The sequence below is a fragment of the Falco punctatus genome, assembly GCF_963210335.1.
Source record: "Falco punctatus genome assembly, chromosome: 7".
NCBI lineage: Eukaryota > Metazoa > Chordata > Aves > Falconiformes > Falconidae > Falco > Falco punctatus.
Genome location: NC_137587.1, coordinates 39005780 through 39026716, shown reverse-complemented (window position 1 = coordinate 39026716; position 20937 = coordinate 39005780). Strand labels below are relative to the sequence as shown.

General features: G+C 51.4%; 1 protein-coding gene across 6 annotated transcripts in view; it reads right to left on the bottom strand.

The window, feature by feature from the left end:
• SAMD4A (sterile alpha motif domain containing 4A) overlaps positions 1-20937 on the bottom strand; it is a 109587-nt gene that overhangs the window by 14354 nt on the left and 74296 nt on the right. For 4 of the 6 annotated variants that reach the window (XR_013929281.1, XM_080394400.1, XM_080394398.1 and 1 more), the window contains 4 exons: positions 10039-10302; positions 3837-3946; positions 3107-3193; positions 120-414 (listed from right to left, as the gene is read on the bottom strand). Coding sequence is in view for 5 of the 6 variants with exons in the window: in XM_080394400.1 (XP_080250526.1) it covers positions 120-414; positions 3107-3193; positions 3837-3946; positions 10039-10302 (756 nt within the window). In the remaining variant the exon portion in view is untranslated. The remainder of the gene's footprint in view (positions 1-119; positions 415-3106; positions 3194-3836; positions 3947-10038; positions 10303-20937) is intronic. The other 2 variants (XM_080394402.1, XM_080394401.1) reach the window with 1 other exon arrangement.

Sequence of the window (20937 nt, the reverse complement as noted above, 5' to 3'; positions counted from 1 at the left end):
TAGGACTGTGGCTTGCAGGAGCTCAGAGAAAGGCTGCTGCCAGTGCTGCCGGTGCACACACCCTGCCCTGAAGCAGCTCTCCCCAGCGAGGACACCAGTAATAAGTGACAGCCGCTCACCTTTCCCCATCACTCTGGTGAACTGTCCGGGCAGGTCGCCTTCGGGCAAAGGGCCCCCCCCTGACTCGCCCTCGCATCCCGGCAAATGGTGCTGCTGCATCCCCCCCGCGGCAGAGTCCTTGCAGTCAGAGCCTTGGCTGTCGGAGCCCATCAGGGAGGAGGGGTGATGCGAGTCTGCGTCCCGGCTGTGCTCCTCCGTGCTCGAGTTTTGGGAAGAGTAGGCTTTGATGGGGGTGAGGATCATTTGGTGTAGTTCCTGCAGCGGGACACGCAAGTTTCCACCTTCCAGGATGTCCTGTGGATTCAAGTGGAGAGAAGAGGGTTTGTCTCTGCAGGGACAACAGGGCACCAGCTAGGAACCAGATCCCTACTGTTATTCCCCAGAAAATTCCCACCAAAGCCGACAGCCTTGTTCCTGCTCCAGGACCCTGCCACAGTCCATCTCCAACAGCCGTGTTTCATTCACCGAGTCTTTTCCTTAGACCAGGGGAGCATGGGGCTGCTGCAGGGACTGTGTCTGATTATCCATGGGTATGCTCGGACCTGAACTCCCAGAGAAAACATGCCCTGTTGAGCACTGGGATACAAACCCAGCGATGACCTAGCTTCAGTGTTTCCAAATTTCTACCAGGAAGATGGCAACTCTGTGACAGCAACTGAGCCTGTGAGATTTCAACGCCCAGGCCAGCACGTATCTTGCTCCTTCCCCAGCAATCCCACAACCATTTCAGCTTTATTTAATTGGAATTATATTTTTTAACCACAGGCTTGTCTCCAGCGTCAAGCACTGCCTTCACACCTGGCTCTCCATTAACCGCTCAGCCCCAAAGTGCCTGCCACAGCATCCTTATGCCCTGGGACCATCGTGGAGCCCAGGACCGCACTGGGATGCAGGAGCCTGTCCTGCAGCAGAGAAGTGGGGACGTCCCTGTCCGCACTGGGATGAGCTGGGGGAGTGGGTGCAGAGGGGAAAGGGAGGATTTCAAGGGGCGCAGGGTGGGTTGTGGTCAGACACAGAAGGGGAGACCACGAGCTTGCAGGCAAACTTACATCCCTATAGTGGAAACATTCAGCTTGGAGACCCTGGGGAGAATTTGGGTACACCCCCAGCCTTGCTGTCAGTTATAGTCTGGACCAAGAACTCCCTTTCTACGGTCAGACCCTTGTTCCACTGATGGGAAATAATTGCATTTTGTTTTTAAGGTAGCCTGGACCAGAACAGCTCATTGCAGGTTCCTGCACGGTCTGGCTCGTAGGATGCCGCTTGGAAAGAGGCAGCTTTTGGAGCGAGTCCTGGCTGTGCCTAGTGCAGAGACATGAGGTGGGCACACAGGCTGCGTGTGAGCCAGCTGAAGCCCTGAAATGGTTGTTCCCCTAATTCCTGCTGCACCCCTGGCTCACTCTCCGAAGTCTCAGCTCCACTTCTCTCCAAGACCTGGTGCCAGTCTGCTGGGCACTATTTTTTTGGGAAATATCCCACTCTGCTAACTGGCAGAGAAGGGTGGAGCAGCTCTTTCCAGGAAAGCAGCGATCTTTAGCAGCGAGACGCTGCCCAAAAAAATCAAGTCCCACACATGCTCTTGTTTAGCAAAAAGAAATTGGATGGGGAGCCTGGAAAACCAGAGACATCTCCTCCCAAGTAAAGCAGATCACAGGCACCTCTGAGCCCCAGCAACGTGGGCCACGGTCACAGCCCCAGAGCCCAAACCCACCCCACGAGGGCTCAGAAGCAGCCCCTGGCACTTATCTCCTGTATTTTACAGTGTGCATGGCTGGTTGTATCAGCTGAACTGGGCTTAAGCTCCTGCACTGCACCAGTCAATCAATACTGTGTTTCAAAACCCAGGCAGAGAAGCAGGGGAAGAGGCTGTGCAATCGCCTGCAAAACACATCGCCGAAGCGAGCACAATCCAGCAGGCTGTCTCTTGGATTTAACAGTTATTATTAATATATGGAGGTAAATATGGCTTTATTAGCTCCTGCCATACTCTGAGTACAATCCCATATTATAAATAAATAGTGAAGCAGTGAGCTAACGAAAACACCAATAAATAGCAACACACCACATAAGTATTTAAAAGCCCCTAGCGGGAGGCTCTGCAAGTTGCTGTTTGAAGATGGTGCAATTAAATCTAATACAGTATTGCGATAATAAATAGTGAGAGGTTGGGGGAGCTGCTCCCACCACATCTGTGGTGCTGCTGCTTCTCCGACGGCCATTTCTGCAGAGTTTAGGCTTTTGTTGAAGTGACAAAGAAGTTTCTGTTGGTCCTCCTTGGAAACTTGAGATGTTCAGGCACTGATGTGGGTGTCTGACTTTTTATCTAAGGACTGGTTGCCCGTATGATGCTCCAGAAAAGAGCCATGGCCAACGACCTAACAGACACTGGGATATCCCCTCTCTTTTTGGGGACAGCGAGGCAGGGACAGGGCTGGGGGATCCCCATGCTGACCCTGTGGATGGAGGGGTCTCATGAGAGGGACAGTGGCACGGAGAAGGGAGAAATAACCCAGTGGCCGAGGGATAAGCAGGGGTTAAAAGCTCTGCCCAGCTGGTTCTCCAGCAGCAGAGAGGACTGCGATGGCTGGTGTGGCTACATCTGGTCCTGCATCACGGTTCAGCAGATGGACATCCCCCTTCCAGTCAGCGTTGCTGGGTTGGTGCCCTCCGTCACTCAAAGCTCAGGTGTTTCTGAGCACCCTGGAGCTGGCCAGGGCCTGTACCAGTGCTGCAGGGTGTAGCCATCCCAGCTGCATGCGTGTCAGAGATGGATTAGGAGCCACTCTGCAAAATACAGCCCCAAATAAAACCTGCATCTGGTACAGAAGTGTCTGAGACATCATTCAGATGTGGCCAAGCCAACAAGCCAACAACAGATTCCTCTGCGAAAGATTCCAACAACATGTGTAACTGGAGTACTTCACCCCAGAATGAATTCCTGGCTTCTTGAAAAAGAAGAAATACGTAAGTGGTTGTGATTACTTACCCTTTCTAAAGATTTGAGCAGGTTTTGTCTTTCTTTTAGCTTTTGGATACTGATGACTATTTTGTGTCTTGCGCCTTTGGTAACGTTCTGCAAAAACAGCACAAAACCTGGCATTAACATTTCCACAGGGCAGCCGGGTCAACCCAAATCCTTCCTCCCCTAAATGAAAAGGGCTGCGATAAATTAATCAAATTTCTGAGTGCAGGGATCACAGGGGACATAGAAAATAACTTTGAGACTTGCTGAAGATAGAGATTTCCAGCTAGTCTGTCCCTTCCTGGTACATCTCACACAGTGGAAGCAAAGGTACTGACCGACCCTCTTCATCCCCAGGATAACGCAGAGGTAAATCTGAAAGCGGGGACATTTTCAAAGGTTAACAAGGCAATCGGCCACCAAGACCCCTCTGACTTTAGAGCAGCTGGTTACTGCAGACTGTGCCCCTGCACCTCCTGAACTTAATCCCAACTGGAAAAAAACCCAAGTGTGGCTCCCAGTGATGGGACTTTCATGCTGAGGCTCAGTAAGAAATGTGGGATGAGACCATTCTCGGGTACAACATGGAACTCCCAAAGACCCAATTTTCCTTTCTCCGATCGCTTCCCAACCACCTGCGGGTGAAACACCTTCCATGTGAAGACACAGAAAGAGGTGTTGGAGGCATCTCATCTACCAACTGTGCAAGCACCGGGACCGTGGCTGATTGCTTTACGACTGATGTGGGACGTACTTGTGCCTCGAGCTGGCATTCGGTGAGGGCCATCATCTCCTCGTACGTCATCTGCGAGAAGAGGGCAGCGTACTTGTGCAGCCGGAGGCTCTTCAGCCAGGCTGGGACATCTGCAGCACAAAGGCAAGGAGATGAGAGCTCCTGCTGAGCTCCAGACACGGCTTAACCACGCACAGTAGCATCAACAGCAACGCCAGGAGCTGGTTAGGTGCCATCCACCACCCCACTGGTGCTTTAGATGCCCTACTGCCCTTCCTGGACCTTTTGGAGGACATAGCGCTATGGATACGGATGGTTGGAGGAACCAGCCCCCAGAGGAGGACACAGCCTCAGAGGCTGGGTTTCCGTGGCTGAGCCGCTGGCCATTAGCCCACGGGGAGCCGGTGTCGTGCTGCTGCACGCCAAGCTCCTCACTGCCCTGTTCCCAGGAGCGGGGGAGCTGCTGAAGCTGATGGCGCGGTCGAGCTTAGGATTAGCAAATGGCTGTTTTGCAGATGGCAGACACCTGATTTATGGCATGAGAGAAGATGGTATGTGCTGAAACTTTAAATGGCTGCTTAACGTGAAATGAAGAGGGTTGTTTTTTTTTTTTTTTGAGCACGGTGAAATGATGTGCGATCAAAGATGGTCCAGCAACACACTTCAGAAAGATGACTTGGGACCTCAAAATGCACTGACTGAAATGGCTCCTTCCCTCCCAGGCGTTATCTGCAGTGTAGCACCTCTGTGCCCAGCTGGATGGGTACCCAAATACTTTTATCCTCCTGACATCAACGTGGCTTAACAGGGAGGGACCTGGGAGGGGAAACCTTCCTCTGCAACAAGCAAAACCCCACCAGACCCCACGATGGGGGTGTCCTCCACAGAGCAGGCAATGGGATATGGGCCTCCCCTGCTCCAGCCTGCTCAGCAGCCACTTGGGGTTTTGCAGGCTTGGGGTGCCTGTGGTGACACCCCACAAGGTGGGGGGGGGAGCCCTGCAGACATCTGTGCTGCAGCACCACACCGTGCCCACGGCGGCGCTTTTGTTTTGCATCCGAAAGCCTTCAAATGCTGTGCCAAATCGGGACCTGCTTTATTTAGCACCTACAACCCAACAATAGCTCTGCCTTACCCTACCGAGCTCACCTGCTCCACTCCCACCAATACCCTTGTCCATCAGTTCTTGTCTCCTCCTGCCACGAGACACCCAGGAGCCCCATCTCAACCCACGTCAGGTGCAGTTAACAATAAAACCCCAGCGTTTCAGCCCCAGGCAGCCCCAAACTCCACCTTGAATGGAGAGAGCAGGTGGAGGCTCGGGAAATGTTTCTTCTGCAATGCTGTGTCCAGTCTGGGGCCCCCAGTGTCAGGGGAACAAGGACCTGTTGGAGCGAGTCCAGAGGAGGCCACGGAGATGCTCAGAGGGCTGGAGCCCCTCTGCTGTGGAGACAGGCTGAGGGAGTTGGGGCTGTTCAGCCTGGAGAAGAGAAGGCTGCGGGGAGACCTGACAGCACCTGCCAGTACCCAAAGGGGCCGACAGGGAAGCTGGGGAGGGGCTTTTTACAGGGGCCTGGAGTGCAGGACAAGGGGGAATGGCTTTAAACTGAAAGAGGACAGATATAGATGAGATATAAGGAAGAAACTCTTTACTGTGAGGGCGGCGAGGCGCTGGCACAGGCTGCCCAGAGCAGCTGTGGATGCCCCATCCCTGGGAGTGCTCAGGGCCAGGCTGGATGGGGCTGGGAGCAACCTGGGCTGGTGGGAGGTGTCCCTGCCCGTGGCAGGGGGCTGGAACTGGATGGTCTTTAAGGTCCCTTCCCACCCAAACCATTCCACGATTCTACAGTGATTCTATGATCAATACCAGTTAGCAGCAACACTCTGATCTCTTCGATCGTCCCCCAAGTCCAGTGTAAGGGGTATGCATCAAGTGGGTGGTGCAGTCCATGTCCCATGGCAAGCAGGGGCTGATGGTGTAGGAGAGCCCCAGGAGAGGGAGGGATGGCTGGTAGCAAGGCTGCCCTGATGGAGTTCTTCTGCCCAACATGCCCACCAAGGAGGGAGGAGGACTGGGGGCTTGCACTATTTTCAGGAGGGATTTCTACCCACTATGTGCTTCTGCTGCCGGGCTGGGGCTGCTGTGGGTGCTGGTGCTCTGCTCACCACCCCTGAGGCCAGCACGAGGACAACCTTCATGGTCATGTCCAATAACCCTCGCTAACACAGCCAACCTCAGAGGTTTTCTAGGGTGATCAACTGCAAAGTGTGAGGCCAGACTTTATTCAGAAAGGGATGAGACGATGCGAGGAGGACAGTCCTACTGCTGGGACATCCCATGGTGTGGGTAGTCTGTCCAAAAAGCCCCATGCTGCTGAGGGCCACATGCAAGGCAAGGATTGTCACAGACCTCTTCCTGAACCACCACCTCGTTGCTGGAGGGGACAGGGCAAGACAGACAGACCATTGGTTTGGTCCCCTAAGGCAATTCATACATCTGCCAGAAGTCATGCCTGGGCTGACCCCAAACCCCACTCACATCCAAGCCGAGGATGCAAACAGCCCCAAAACGCTGCATTTTGCTCATACTCTCCATCCTCTGACACACATCAGGATCTGCATTTCAATTAAATTCCCCAAATGCTGCCCAGGAGATCAACCCTACAGCAGACACGTGGGCAAAGCCAGTACTGAGCACGGATGGGCTGAACTTTGCCGTTCCCCAAAAGTCCTGACATTCACCGGTCCTAAACCCTGCTACCGGAGGCCTCTTAAATCAATATTCTGTTTAAAAAAATTAAAAAGCTATACACAGAAAGCTCTCTCTTTCCAGCATGGGACTGGCAGGCTTGAACCTGAGCTTCATTTTAACACAAACCCACACCACCGTAGTGACGCCACATTAGAAGTCTACCTGAGCCCATGTCTCCGGGGACATCTGCCTTTGGCGCATGTCCACGGTGATGGCAAAGCCCACGGGAATATTTTCAGAAGAGAGATGCAACCTCATATAGACCTTAAACCCTGCGGAACACCTGCCTCCAGCCTTTGCAGAGAGTCAGAGCGCAGAAGCAGCTCTTCTTTCCCTTTGCATCAGCCTCCCTGGACCGCCTCCTAATTCTGGTGAGCTACAACGGTCCCAGGAGAATGCAATCCTAGGAGCAGGCTGGGGAGAAGGAGCCACCCAGGCACACAAAGGGATGCTGGTGGGTCTTTCACCCTTGCCATGGGGAAGAGGCAACCAGGAGGTACAAGGTCATCTAGAGCAATTTCGTGGTCCTTGGGAAGCCAAACTCGCTAATGCTCCCCACGGGGCAGTGAGCCGCCCACCTGCGGAGGTACTCCTTAATCACCGATTACCAGCAGCTAATTGTGAAGTCATGGCACAACTGTCAGAAACGCCGTGTCTGATGTGAGCAGCAGAGTGGGGACTTCCACGCTGCTCACATACATTGTCCCCTGTAGGCATTAAACTCTGGAGTTCGGCTGGCATGGAAACTGAGAAGGAAAACAATTCATCCTGCCATATACATACACACAAGCTGACATATACACAGGACACCATCAGCAGTGCCTTACGGCACACCAAGCTAGCCCATGGATGTACTCACAGCAGAAACCCCCAGCTCTACCCAAACCCTCCTCCCAGTGCACCCCGAGCTGCGCCCTGCGAAGGGACGGATGGACGGGCTCCGCAGGGAACAAAGTGTCTGCATCTCCCCCTGGAGAAACCAGAGGCCGGGAAAAAGCCAAGAGGCACCCTTCCTTCAGCACGAAGATAGATGGAGAGAAATAGGTGATGTCAGGGGAGATGAACTGCTGAGCCACGTCGGATGGAGTTCTGTCATGGATCTGGTTTCCCCACTATCCTCCTGGATGCCCCAGAGGGTGTTAAAGAAGGAGCAAGCTGACCAGAGGCACGAGTGACACCAAACCACAAGAGCCTGCAGGAGCTCGTGGAGACGTGGCTGCAATTCAGAGAAGGGACTTGGCAAACCGAGCAACTGGTCTGGATGAAATAAGATGCAACCCAATAAAAATGCACAAAGTTGTGTGTTTCTGTAGGAACAAGAAACAGCATGAACTGAGGGCAGGGAACAGGCAGTACTTTTTTTTTTTTTTTTTTTTTTTTGCAGGAAAGCTGTGGGGACACAATGGGTCATACGCAGCCCGTGGTGGTGTGTTACTTGAGGACGATGAGCTATACAGCCACAGGAACGCTGTCTGTATGGCAAGCTAGTCTCTGTTCTGCTCCCGAGTCCAGTTTTGGGCAACACACCTTCAATAAAATATGGGCTTTTTGGAAAAAACCCAGCAGAGAGAAACAAGGACAACCCCAATTTAGAAAACACCATTTGGGAAGAAACTGGATGACTTCAGTCTGAAGAAAATACAGTGGAGGGGGGAGGACACAACAGTGGTAGACACCAGCGGCTGCAGACATCTGTTTCACATGTCCCCGGACAGCGGGACAAAAGCAGTTGGGCTGACTCAGCAGTGGAGGGAGAATCAGGTTTAGATGTTTCAAGCCTTCCTCCAGAGAAGGAGGATGCCCGGGAAGGGATGGCTCAAGGAAGGGCAGCCACCTCCCCCCGGGGGGCTGCATGCAGCAGCAACAGGCTGTCTCCATATGTCGTTTATTTAGTTGGTTATTGCTTGTGGACAGCCTGGGCAATAGCACCTTTGGGTTTTGCAGATTTGGCCACACAGGTTGATGGCACTGCACTGGAAAGTTTCTATGCATACAGGTCCAGGAGCTGCAGCTGTGGACCACAAGGAGCCTAGCTCCCCGTGGTCTCCTCCCCAGCTCCATCAGCAGAAACCTGGAGAAATGTAGCATTAAACAGACCCTTCTGCACCACCTGCTCCCCAAAAGGGTCTCCCTGGCCTGACAGACTGCAGGATCCGGCCCCAGGCATAGAAAACCTTGGGGACCCTTCACACTGATCGCAGCTTAGTCTTCAACATGCTCCCGGTGACCCCTCCAAGCCCACCTGCCTGCCTGCTGCCGGTCCACCATAAGGTTATGCAGGCAGCGAGAGCCACAGGTAGGCACAGAGCCTGCAGCACCGCTGGGGACCAAACACCCCCTGGCTCCCCTACCTGCTTAGGTGGTCGTTAGCGAGCAGAGCCGCAGAGAAGCCAAGCCCAGCTCTGCAAGCCTGCTGGGCTTAGATGTCACATCTACAGCCCATCGCCCCCAGCCCAGAGCAACGCTACGGTGCACAGTCCAGCCAGGGAGGGGGCTGAGCCCCGAGCATCCATCTCACGGGGGAGCTGTGAGGGTTCTTTTTATGCACTTAATTCATGCACAGCAATGTCATACAGTGCCAAGCCAAGCACAGTTCCACTTTACAGAGATTTATACGTATCTAGATCTATCTGTAATCAGAATAAAATCAGGCCTTGTGACTATTTAAAAAATATGATTATTTCCTTATTCTGATACATCGCTGGTCTTTACACAATTGAGTTGCTTTGCATTAATGAAAATTGCAGCTGTTCAAATCAGTCTCTGATCGCTGCAGGTTCTTTTCAGTCATTTTGTCTGTTCACAGGAATACACAGTCTGCCTGTTCGCCCAGTTTTCATCTATTTATCCCTCTACAGCCTGAAGTTTGCTCTCCATCTTTGACTGCAGCAGTAGGCTTTGTTTCTGCCTTGTTTATCAACAGGATCACATGTATTTACTGCTGAAAGTCTCTGTGAAATGCAGGCACAACGGGGAAAAACAACTGAAACACACTTGATAAAACCACTGCGAACAAGTATCCTAAGCCAGAACTTCCCCAAATACTTGGTGGGTACCAAACACTGCAATGGTAAATCCCACACGGCTTGCTAAACCTACGCTAAGCTATTTTTCACCGTAATAAAACAGAAAGAGAAAAAGAGCACCAGTCACAGCCAAAAGCCACAGGCTATGGAAAAAATCCAGCTTTTTGGAAAGCTGGCAGCTTGCAGAATTCTGGGGCAAAACCAGCCCACTGGCACCCAACTGCAAGATGTCAGATCAGGACCAGCTGCTGCTTAAAAGAAAACCTAACTTATTGCCCTAAACCTAAATTCCTAAGCCGGGAAGAAACGCTGAAAGGCCCCGTTTGCTTACGAGGACTCTCGCCCAAAACCGCCAACCGAGCCCCGCGCTGCCGGGAAAACGGCTTTTCCCCTCCTGCCTCTGGGTGCTGGGCGCGGGGGGGGAGGCGTCTGGTTTTTCACTCACCTTTCATCCCACTCCCTTCCTCCTGGAATGTGTTACGAGCAGAAGGCTGATCTTCTAAATGTTCACTCCCACCACTTCCCGAAGAGGCTACACTGCTTTGTGGAGACAGGGGGGCATGATCGGAAGGGATGCACTGGGGTCCTCTAGCTCGTAAGTCCTCATGAGACATCCATCCATGTCCTAGAGGTTGGTTTGGCACATTCATGGGTGGGGTAAGGGACACAGAGCGTTTCAAAGGGCTGTGGTGTGTCTGGCCTGAGAGAACTGAAAAAAAAATAAAATCAAAGAGGTTATTCCCCCCTCGCGGCCCAGGATGCAGCGGAGTCCCCCGAAAAAAAAAAAAATGAAATCATAAAATGCGTGGTGGTCGGCCCTGAGCTCTCCGCCTTGTCTCGGGCAAGCTGAGGGGATGGGGGTACCTGCAAGGAGATGGGGTTACACGAGCCAGGTCGCGTTGCTTAAGGAAAGGCGTTGTGTGGATTGCACCTCTAGGATAAAAAAAATAATAATAACTGAGCAGCTCTGGAGGTTTTTTCCCCTGCGGAGTCCGGTAGCGACAGCCCACCTGAGCACGGGGTTGTGCCGGGCACTTGGCTGCCACCCCGTGCCTACCCTGGAGCCCGGGCGGTTGTCACAACCCCTGCATGGACAGCATCGCCGCTATTGCACCTGCAATGGGGACCTTCACCGAGGCCATGAAGCTTGCCCTGCTAAAATCATCCAGCCCTGTATCTTTCTGGGAAAGGCATAAAAATCCCCAGGACGGGAACATCCTCCCCCAGACCCAGGGGAAGCTTTCTCCATCTCTCCCTTCAGGTTAAGACTTGGCTTACGCCCCAAAGCACGAGCATTTACACACCTGCCTAACGTCATCGTGGAGGTACTTACAAATGTCTAAGCCTTGTGAGTCCTGCTAAGATCTTGCACTTCACTGAGCTGTTACCAGCAATGAGAGAATCCCAGCCCAGCCACCCCTCAGGTGAGCTTCCGAGCACATGCCTTTTAACCCTCCCCAAGAGCAAACACCCAAAGCAACGGTGACAATACATCCATGACAAAGAGGTGAAGCCGAATCCACCAACAAATGATCTTTGGAAAGCTATGGATTTGTTTTTCCTTCCCAGTTGTATACGGGTTTGTATTTCCTTGGCTGAGCGGCAAGTTCAATTTGTTTTTAGCAAGTAACTTCAATGCCACTAAGCGAAGAGTGTGGCACCAGCTCCTGTGATTTGGAGTTATCTCTCAAGAAAGGCTTTACAATGGGTAGGTATTTACCTACCTTTCAGTCAAGTTCAGAAAATACTTCTTATATAGGCTAAATTATTTAAAAAGCCCAAATCATAGGTTTGCCAACACTTTTTTGTAGAAGTGTTGCAACTTGAGTAGATTTTTAAATACAATTTTTACTGAATGGTCTCAATTTTTCACTGCTCTTCTTCTGTGCTGTCTCATTCACTTTTAGTTATCTCCTTAAAGATTTAGGTATCTTTTTCTCGAGTCTGTTGGTTAGCAGGGGTGATACATGGCATTTAGAAGAAAAGATGAATACGGACAAAACATATCCTCATAATGAAAAACATATTAGAAAATTGGTCTGTTGGCTTAACAACATTCAATTTCTATCAGTCACAAAGTCACTGAACTGCTGGTTAAACCATAAATGCAGTTAGTGTATTTTAATGTACACATTTAGGATGTAAACAATCTTTTACGGCACTTACTCCCAATGAAATCAGCTGAACTTACCAGGGGCTGCTTCCTGATCACCGAGACCAAAAAAATGGCTGGATTTAGGCATCGCTCAGCCCAGCCATGTCTCATCACCCACCGGAATAACCAGGACAAGTTCTGGGGCCAGTGCTAGAAGGTCCTTTCTAGTTTGCATCAAACCCAAGTGAACGCTGTTGGCTTTGATGTGCCCCCGGTACAGAAGTGGGGCTCACATCGCGATGGCTAACAAAACTGGTCAGTTAACAAGGGGTAATTTCTAGAGACAAGAGCAAATTCTACAGAACGACACTAATTTCTCACAATTAGCATCTCTAAGCTTCATGGTGGGGTAGATGAAATGAAAAGCAGACTTTCTGCTCCAGGGAAACCTGAGGGCAGAGGGGTTAAAATGACCTTTCAGCCCATATGAAACTGAAGCAAAAACCTTTCCATTTTTCTTTCAAAATCAAGTTTCTTAAGTCTGTACAAAACCTGGGGGAAATTCATTGTTCTTGTTGCTTTTCCTCCTAAAGCACCAAAGCACTACAGCTCCCTAACCCCCTTTTTTTTTTGCATCAAAACCACTCGCGGCTCCTCCACGTGTTATTTGCTAATATAAATGAGTCTTGGTAGAACGCCCCCCCCCCCCCCCCGGCCAGGTGTACTGTGCTGTAAAAGTTAAGCTGGGTTTAATTCCCAGCTAAAGCCTGTGGGAAAACCTGCCATCAAAGCCATCTCGGCTGACCAGAAGCAGAATGAAAATGAGCAAGTAGTGGGGTTATAAAAGGAGGGGAGAGAAAAACACCAGAGCTTGTTTGCATTTATTAAGCACCTGTAAAAAGCAGCCGGTGCCACACAGAGCTGATGGATGAAGCCAAAACCCTGCAGATTTCTCCAGCATCTAAATTGTTCCTGTTTCCAAAAACATTTTCTTCTACCAGCCCATAACACTAACACCATGCTGTGCAGGGAAGCAAGGGGATGGCTTATGGTGAAGGATTTGTTCCCTTCCCCTTAAATAACTACAGACACATCTTCCAGATGTCTCCTGGCAGAAAAGGATGTCAATGAGGACCCAGGCTTGTTTTCAGAGCAGTGTTATGTTTCTTAAAGTTGTGATGCATCCTGATGGGAAATAGATGGATTTAAGAATGTCTTGGCTAAGCTATTTCAGCTCCTGGCTTTGCAATTGTACCCCACAAGCAGCACCGTAACAGGGCTCTGTAGATGTCACCTCACCCTCTGAGAAGAAAAAAATATTTAGCATTAAAAAAAAAAAATATGGAGGGGAAAGATGGGGGAAAAAACTGATAAATCAGTTGAAATGCATCACCAGGGCTGAGCACTGCAGCAACATCACCCAGAGCCCCTTCTGAGCTGCTGCCCCTCTGTAGGAAAACCTCTGGTTTAGGCAATATTTGTGCCCTTTGAATGAATGAGAGATGCAGGGGAGCAGGCAGAGAGGACAGGAGCTGATTGCCCCCTTTTAGGAGGTGAAGGCTGCTCCGTTAATCCTCCTTCTTACAGGGTGTACACACCAGCTAGTACCCTGCAGTGCTTAAGCCATCCTCTCCCCACCAAAACCTTGCAAACAAGAGGGTATTTTTGGCTTAAATCCAGACCAGATTCCTTCCTGAGCAGCAGTACCCTTGCAAACTGCTGCTCTTCCATCTTAATTTTATGTCCCCTAATTAGAAGCCGGTGTCGGCTGGAGGAGAAATAATGAACTCCACAGGATGGCCAGGAACAATTAGAAATCATCCAGTGCAACATATAAAAATTAGTTCCACTTCCTTCCCCGAGATAACGCAACGCTGGAGTCCAATAGAGCATGTTTTATTTAAACCACAACCATTTTTACCGAACTATGGATCAATTCACACAAGTTCAGGAGACGCAGTAGAGATAATTCCTCTGCAAAGGATGCTACAAGCAGAAAAAGTCATCGGCTCTTTGAACCCCCCCCAAGCTACTCTTGGTACCAGTCACAGATTATTTTAAGGGCTCTTAGAACTGGCTTAACTTTAGGCTCCACTTCAGCCTTTCTGGCTGCAACACAGACCTGTGAGCAAGACGGCTTCTTGCAAACCCTCTTAACCAGCTTCCACCAGCACTCAGGCTTAAAAATGCTGCCAACCCTGGGATGGCACCTGCCTAGCATGCACACACCTCTCCCTCTTTTAATTCGTAACCCTTCGAAAGGGGATTAATAAATGTGCCTGTTTATTAACTCTGCTGCTTGTGTTCATGTCCTTGGGTTCTCAAAATAAGAGGATGTAGCGAATGATTTTCAAAGTGTCAGTTTAGCCTAGGTCCTGCCCTGCTTTTGACAATCCTCTGTGCTTTTTAGATGGTCCAAGGTGAACCCAGGGCTGCTGACAGCCCAGTGGGGACAAGTCACATATCCAGTCTCTTGTTAATTAAATGGTCCACATGTGCTTCAGCAGAAAAAAAACAAGTGTGAGTTTATAACCTTACACTCAAGCCTCTTTTTTTTTTTTAAAAAAAAATTACAAAAACATTCAACTTTAATATAAAAAGGAAATCTAATATATTCTTCTAGGGTAAGATAAGCTTCCAGGAGGTGGCCAGAGGCACGCCTGCCTTTGAGTGCCACAGCAGCGCGAGCCGGACGAACAAAGAGAGGAAACCACCACTCCAAAGTGCGAGCCACGCTGGCACACGGATCCCCTACAACTTGTAAAGTGTGTCCCTCTTCTGCTTTAGAAGTGTTTTTCTGCCAGCCGCAGGCTCGTTTAGGCGGTGCAAGAGCCATCCGCTCCCCAGGGACCCACCAGCCACTCTGCAAAGGCACTGCCTGTTCCGGCTCCTTCCACCCGGGTATCCCATGGGATGGGGGTGAGAGCAGACCACGGTCCTCCCCACGGTAAGCAGGTTGGGACCGCGGCTCTGAAAGGCCATAGGGGTTGTGCTCAGCCCATGCCAGCCCATGTTTCCTCCAGACCAGGGTCAGCTGCGACCCAGCAGATACTACTAAATACAATGCCTTTGAGATGAGCTTGGCATGTTTTGCATCCCAGGGAAAAATGTGATACATAAGCTGGAGCTGAGAAGTATGAGGTGTTGCCGAAGTGCTCTCAGGCTTCAAACCAAGTTTGACTTAATATTCCCAGGTGAAAAAAATTAAAGAGGACAGAGAAAGAGTGATGGCGAAGATGGAGCCACCGTGGCGTGCAGGGCTCCCCATCGCAGGAGGTGGCTGCAGACCACACTGCTGCAGGGCTGGAGCAGCAAGGAGCATCCCTGGGGGGCCACCAACTCTCTGGGCAGCACCGGCTTTATCACGGACCGAAGGCATGACAATGTGCTTATAGAAACCCTGAGGCTGCAAGTGCTTTCCCTGTGAAGCCTTGAGCTTCTTTTTTTTTCCTTTTTTTTTTTCCCTCCTCTCCTTCTTCCTTTTTGAAGTGGTGTTGCCTATTTTGGTAGGCAAGGGCTAATTTCAAGAGGGTTTTTGTTCGCTGAAGACCATGTGGAACAGTGTCAGACATTTGTGTTGTGGTTTCTCAGGGTTCCAGGCCAATTTTTCAGCCTGAGAAGGGAAAAGCCACCCATTCCTGTGATTAGAGCTGAGGAATCGGGCTCTGCAGGCAGACCTTCCTCCACACAGCATGCGGCAGCTGACGAGGCACTCGCTCTCCCTCTGCCCCGATGCACCCTTCGTTAAATCTGGTTTAACGTGCTGCAAAAGTCCTTGACAAGAGGCATGTGGGGCTGATGTGAGCGTTTCCACCGAGAGCCAGACCCTTTGCTGGGTACAGAGGAGTGGTCAGACCGTCTCCAGCCCCCACGGGTCCCTGACACCCAGAGGACCTCTACAACAACCTCACAACCCTTTATACCAGCACACGGTCCATACAGCAGATTACAATTCAGCGTAAGGTCCTCCCCGTGGCTGGAGGAAGGAGAAAGTGCTGCAAGGTGCATGCTGGACTCTTCGCAAGATTTTTTGTTGTTGTTTTTAGTCTAAAAATGGCCCTTCTTGGCTGCAAAGCTGGCTGTGGCCCATCCTCGGGAGGTGCCCGATCATGTACAATTCCTTTTCTGGTCTGCAGGTATCTGGAGCAGCAGCTTGACCCCAGTTTGCTATAGGAAGCGGGGATGTTTTTAATCCACTGAAGCCACACGGTCTCTTGCGCAGGCCGGAGGCACCCCCACGGAGGGGGAATACTGAGCAGCTCCTGCAACGTCCCCCTCACAAAGCAACCACCAAGTTCAACTCAGTCCTCTCCTCCGCTTCCTCCTTGCTACCCTGGTCACGAAACATCCTCTCCTCCAGGAAGGCTCCCCCACGCTGGCAGACCAGTGCTCGTGGCTTTTCCAGCCTTTCTGTACCGGGACCCTTGGAAGCAGCTGCCAGTGGGTCACGCTGCCCAGCTGGCACCCAGCCCCCTTCCTGGGCACCTCATTCACCCGCTCCCCACGCCGCCGCAGGCAGCTCCAGCGTGGCCAAAGCAGAACCTGATGGAACATTTTTCAGCTCAGTATCCCCTAACCCTTGGAGCCTTTTCTTTGTGCCTTCCCCCCCCCCCCCCCCCCCCCGGGTTTTGTGGCTGTGACTTTAACTGTGTTTGTACGGTGCCGGATAAACCATGTCCTTATCCCTGAATCAGGGGCTGATATAAGCCACGGGGGGTGGGTGGGGGGGTGAAGCCAAGAGTCCTAAATGCAAGCAGCCACTGGGTTGCTGCCTGCATTAGGGAAAAAAATAAATAAATAAGCAGAGTGCTGCCTTGAGCAGAGAAATTACGGGAAAAAAATAAATGAGCAGAGTGCTGCCTTGAGCAGAGAAATTAGGAAGAAGCACAGACTCAAGAAACGCCTGGCAAGCAAACTTTTTTTAAAAAAATGACGTTTTCAAACACAGTTTCCTGTTCAAGAAACTGGACAGAGAAACAATAACCCATTTGTTGGTGCTCTCCCCACGCAGCGCAGGCGAGGCCCCGTCCAGGCTCCGCTGGGAAGGGGACGTCGGTGCCGGCCGCAGAGGGTTTCGTGAGCCCCTGCACAGCACGAGCGTGCACGGATCCGCTCTTCGGCTCCGGCAGGAATCACTGTTTTTGTATGAACTCATCTGCGCGGCAGTAGGAGCTGGGCTGCATCTAAAGACATGTAAACGCAGCTCTATGGTGGTTTCAGCAATCCGATGGGACGCATTTCTGGAAGGAAGCCTGGCTCGTCTCACCAAGGAGCCGGAGCTCGGGAGTTGCTTTGGAGGTCCTTGCGCGGGGCTTCCCACCAGAGCATCCAGCAAGGTGGGAGCAAGACAGACCAGGTGCGAAGCCCCACCGTGACGTAACCCGCAGACAAATGGATGCAGGGAATGGCGGTGGGGGGAGGTGGGAATCGGTGTGGGGGACAGAGCATCAGAGGCACGTTGCAGGAAGGTGCTGCCCTAAACCACACTGCTCTCCGGGTAAATGCAACGCCCCAATCTCCAGGCCAATAAATGTGGTTTCTCTCATACATTTATACACAAACCACAGAAAAAACAGTGTTTGCCCCTGGGGAATCCCGGTCTGTTAATAACAACACTGCTGTGTGGAACCAAGCCTCCGTAATTATCCCAGAATTCACTGATTTTTTGCTAAAGGCTCCCGGGGGAAATTCCTCCCCTGCTCATGGATCAAGCCAGAGAGACGACGCTGGGATGCAGAAACTCTCCTTCCTACAGTCCTCCTTTTTCACCCAGAAGAGATGTCCAAGAGCATCTGCTCCACTCAAGCTGCGGCCAGCGCTGCCCGCTGCCTCCACCAGCTGCTAATAAGATCCCTGGTCTGAGGAGCATTTGCCTCCTGAGATCAACAGCATCAGCTTCTGCCACTCGTTAACACTTCAGATGGAGAAACCCCTCTATCAGTTACAACCACTTCAGGACACCAAGCTGGAAGACACACAACCTTTATGTAGCGACATGCAACCTGTTGGGAACTGGGAGTAAGAAAAGAAGGGACCTAAGCCAGCTGACTGGAAGGAGTGAGTGAGAAATCTCTGGAATAGCCTCAAGACACCGGGATCCAATAATCCCTACAGAGTCATTAAAAATCCGTGGAGCAAGTGCAGGGAGACACCGTGCCTTCAGCAGTGACAAAATACGGGACAACGTGCATCTCACGTGACATACGCCCCGCGATCACCACCCCACCATCACCAGGGGAATTTCACCCAGAAAGCAACTGGACTTTGCTACAGCACCGGAGCTTTTTCCATCCTCTGACTGATTTGGGTTTTTCTCCTCCCTTTCTCTTTTTACTCACTTTCACTCATTCAAAAAAGCCACCAGCACAAGCCATTTAGCCCTCCGCTCCTGTAGGCACCACGGCCCAGATTTTGCAAGACAAATTCCTCCACATTTCAGCGTCCCCTGGCCTCCCGCTCTCGGGGGCGCGCACCCCTGTCCCGAGCACTCTCCGTCTGGGCTGGCGATGTCTTATTCCTTCTCCTCCATCTTCCACCAAGAGCATAAAATCTTACCAGCTCCAGGAGATAAGAAAAGCCTGCTGGGTCCCTGAGGCCACCGAGGGGCGAATGCAGTACCCAGTTCCCAACATGAGAAGATGAAATAGGTATTGCCGAGGAGGGACACCTCACGACCGCCCGTATTGCCCCAAATACTGAGCTCTGCAATGCTCCCAGCGATCCCCAGCAGCAACGGGATAGCCACGGCTGCTATCATAAAACAAGTATTAATTCTTTCCCATTAGTGCTCCAAATTGACTCAGCTCAGCTTTCCGCCTCCTCTACATACCGACAGCATATGCATCCTAAAAATCTGTCCTCATCATCCTCCGAAACATTCCCAAATGCTCAGATATTGCCTTGCATTCGAGTTATGACACAGATTTCTGCACCGGCTAACACGAGACTGTATTGCTCAGCAAACAGGGGGGGACTATGGTTACAAGAAAACATCAAATGCAGAGCAACCAGCCTCAAATAAAATTGCGTAACAAATGGAAACAGCAAACTTGAGGGGAAAATAAAATAAAAAAAAATAATTCGGCTTCAAGGCTGCCAAACCTGAACCATTGATTACAGCGCATTTGATCCATTTGCATGCAGAGAGCTTTGCTTTGGAGCCGAGATGGAAACAGAGTCTTAATATAGCTGGAGAGAAAAATATCCTTCTTGCACTCTGCTAACTGCACTTTGATAGGAAGCAGCCACAGAGCAGATGGTGCCTATATATAATCACCAGACCTATTATCCCAGCCTCTTTTAGTAATTTGAAGGATGTGATAACCACAAGGAGAGCAGCAAATATTCCCCCTCTCTCCCTCCCTTCCCCCTGCTAAGAAAAATATATTAAAAAAAAAAAAAAAAGAGGAGGAAGCTATAATTATGGTAACGATTAAAAGAATTTCCCAATGAAGTAAATAACTATTTTGTGCACTGCTCCTTTAACCGAGAAGTCAAAAGTTAATTAAATAGCAGCATGTTACTGAGTCAAGAGAACACAGCAAGTCCCCATGCAGTCGGGAGGGAAACTGGAGTCGCTTCGGCTGAATCCAAGCCCCAGCACTCCCTTCCCTCCCTGGTGCCCTCCTGCCATCTCTCTGCAGCTGCTGTTTGATGGCGGGGTGAAGGAGAGCTCATCTGTCTCCATTTCTTTACTTGCCAAAGCCCAGAGCTGCGCAGTTTCAAAGGATGAGTGATGGAAAGGCGATTCTCTCTGGGGGTTTCTCGCCCCACGAAGCTGCTCAGGAAAATATCACAAATCTGATTTTCATCATGTTGTGAGGAAAGGCTGGGGAAACATGATGTCGGGAGGCTGTCGTGGAGGAGGAAAAGGGGTTTCAGGGTGGTGGTGGGGGGGGGGTCTGCATGCCTCTGCCAGCACAGACCCTTCCTCCCCTTCTGCTGCTGCCTGCTGGGCACCCCAAAAATTCCTGCTGGCACCTAGGAGCCCAGGGGCGAGTTGGAGAGAGCAATCCCTAGCTGGAGGCAGCTGGAGGCATTACTCATCAGGCACTTTATGGATATAAGTTACTAGCGGAGGCAATGAGGAGCACCCCTGGGTACGCAGCTCCCAGACGGAGCCCCTGGCCCCATGCCGATGGTGGCTCCAGCGGTGATGCAAACTGCAGACAGGGACCCACGGGTGCTCATGGGGCGATGAGAAAAGCAAAGCTTCCCTCAGGAGAGCAACAAGCTCCTATGCAATGAGTAACCACAGCTTACTGTCATCTATGCCAGTATCCAAGAGGCACCGGGGGGGTGTGGTAAAATACACCTGGGTCTAGGAGGGTCCATCCATCAACAAAACCTCCCTGTCAACTGACACGGGAGACTGCCGAGGGGTCTGAGAGATTTACTGGGGATGTCTGACTTTGCTCCACAGCCCAAGAGCATCAATCAGCTGTGCTGGCAGCTTCTGCACCACTTCCAGGTCAGAAGCATGATTCATTGGTGACAGGAATCCCAAGGACTGTAGGATAACGTGCAAAACCATCGCTGCTGCTTCTTAATGCCCTTTCCCGAGACACCCGGGCTGCCGTAAAGGAAAGCAGAGGCGGTGGCGGAGCTGCAAGCTTCAAGCTTCCCTCACCCTTGCAGGTCAAGGATGGTGTCCTACCTGCCACTGCCAACGGACAAGCACCCCACTAAGGGCCATGCAAAACCAGGGCATGCAGTGATTGCACCGGGATCTCACAAGTAGAGAGGGTGGGAGCATTGCTGGGTGCTGCTGGAATAGAAGTTCCCAAAATTAGGTGGCCTCGTTCCAGCCAGGAAGCTGCGGAGCCATCACTCTGTGAGCAGGGTATGTGAATTCGGGAGCGGTGCTCCATAAGATGCGCCGGTACACGCAAAGATCAAACCTCACATATACCAGATTTGGAGGAAGCAGTGGTGTGGTCCCAGAGGATGCATGTGTGACGTGCCCTCTTGGGGGACAGGCACGTTCCACCTGCTGGCACCCAGCGCTCCCCCTTCTCTTCACCAGCCACGCAGTCCAACCACCTCCTGCTTCACCGCTTCCCTAGTGATGGAGCGGTTTGCTAGGGCTAGGGCAGGCTGGATTATGTGGATTATTTAAGCGCCTAGAAGCATCATTTGGTGTCACGAGGGCTGGTTGAGGAGCATCAGTGTGGGTCCGCACTTACCAGCAGCCAGAAGCAACCAGCGACATCCCCGCGTGTTTATGTGCCACCCACGGTGCAAACCACC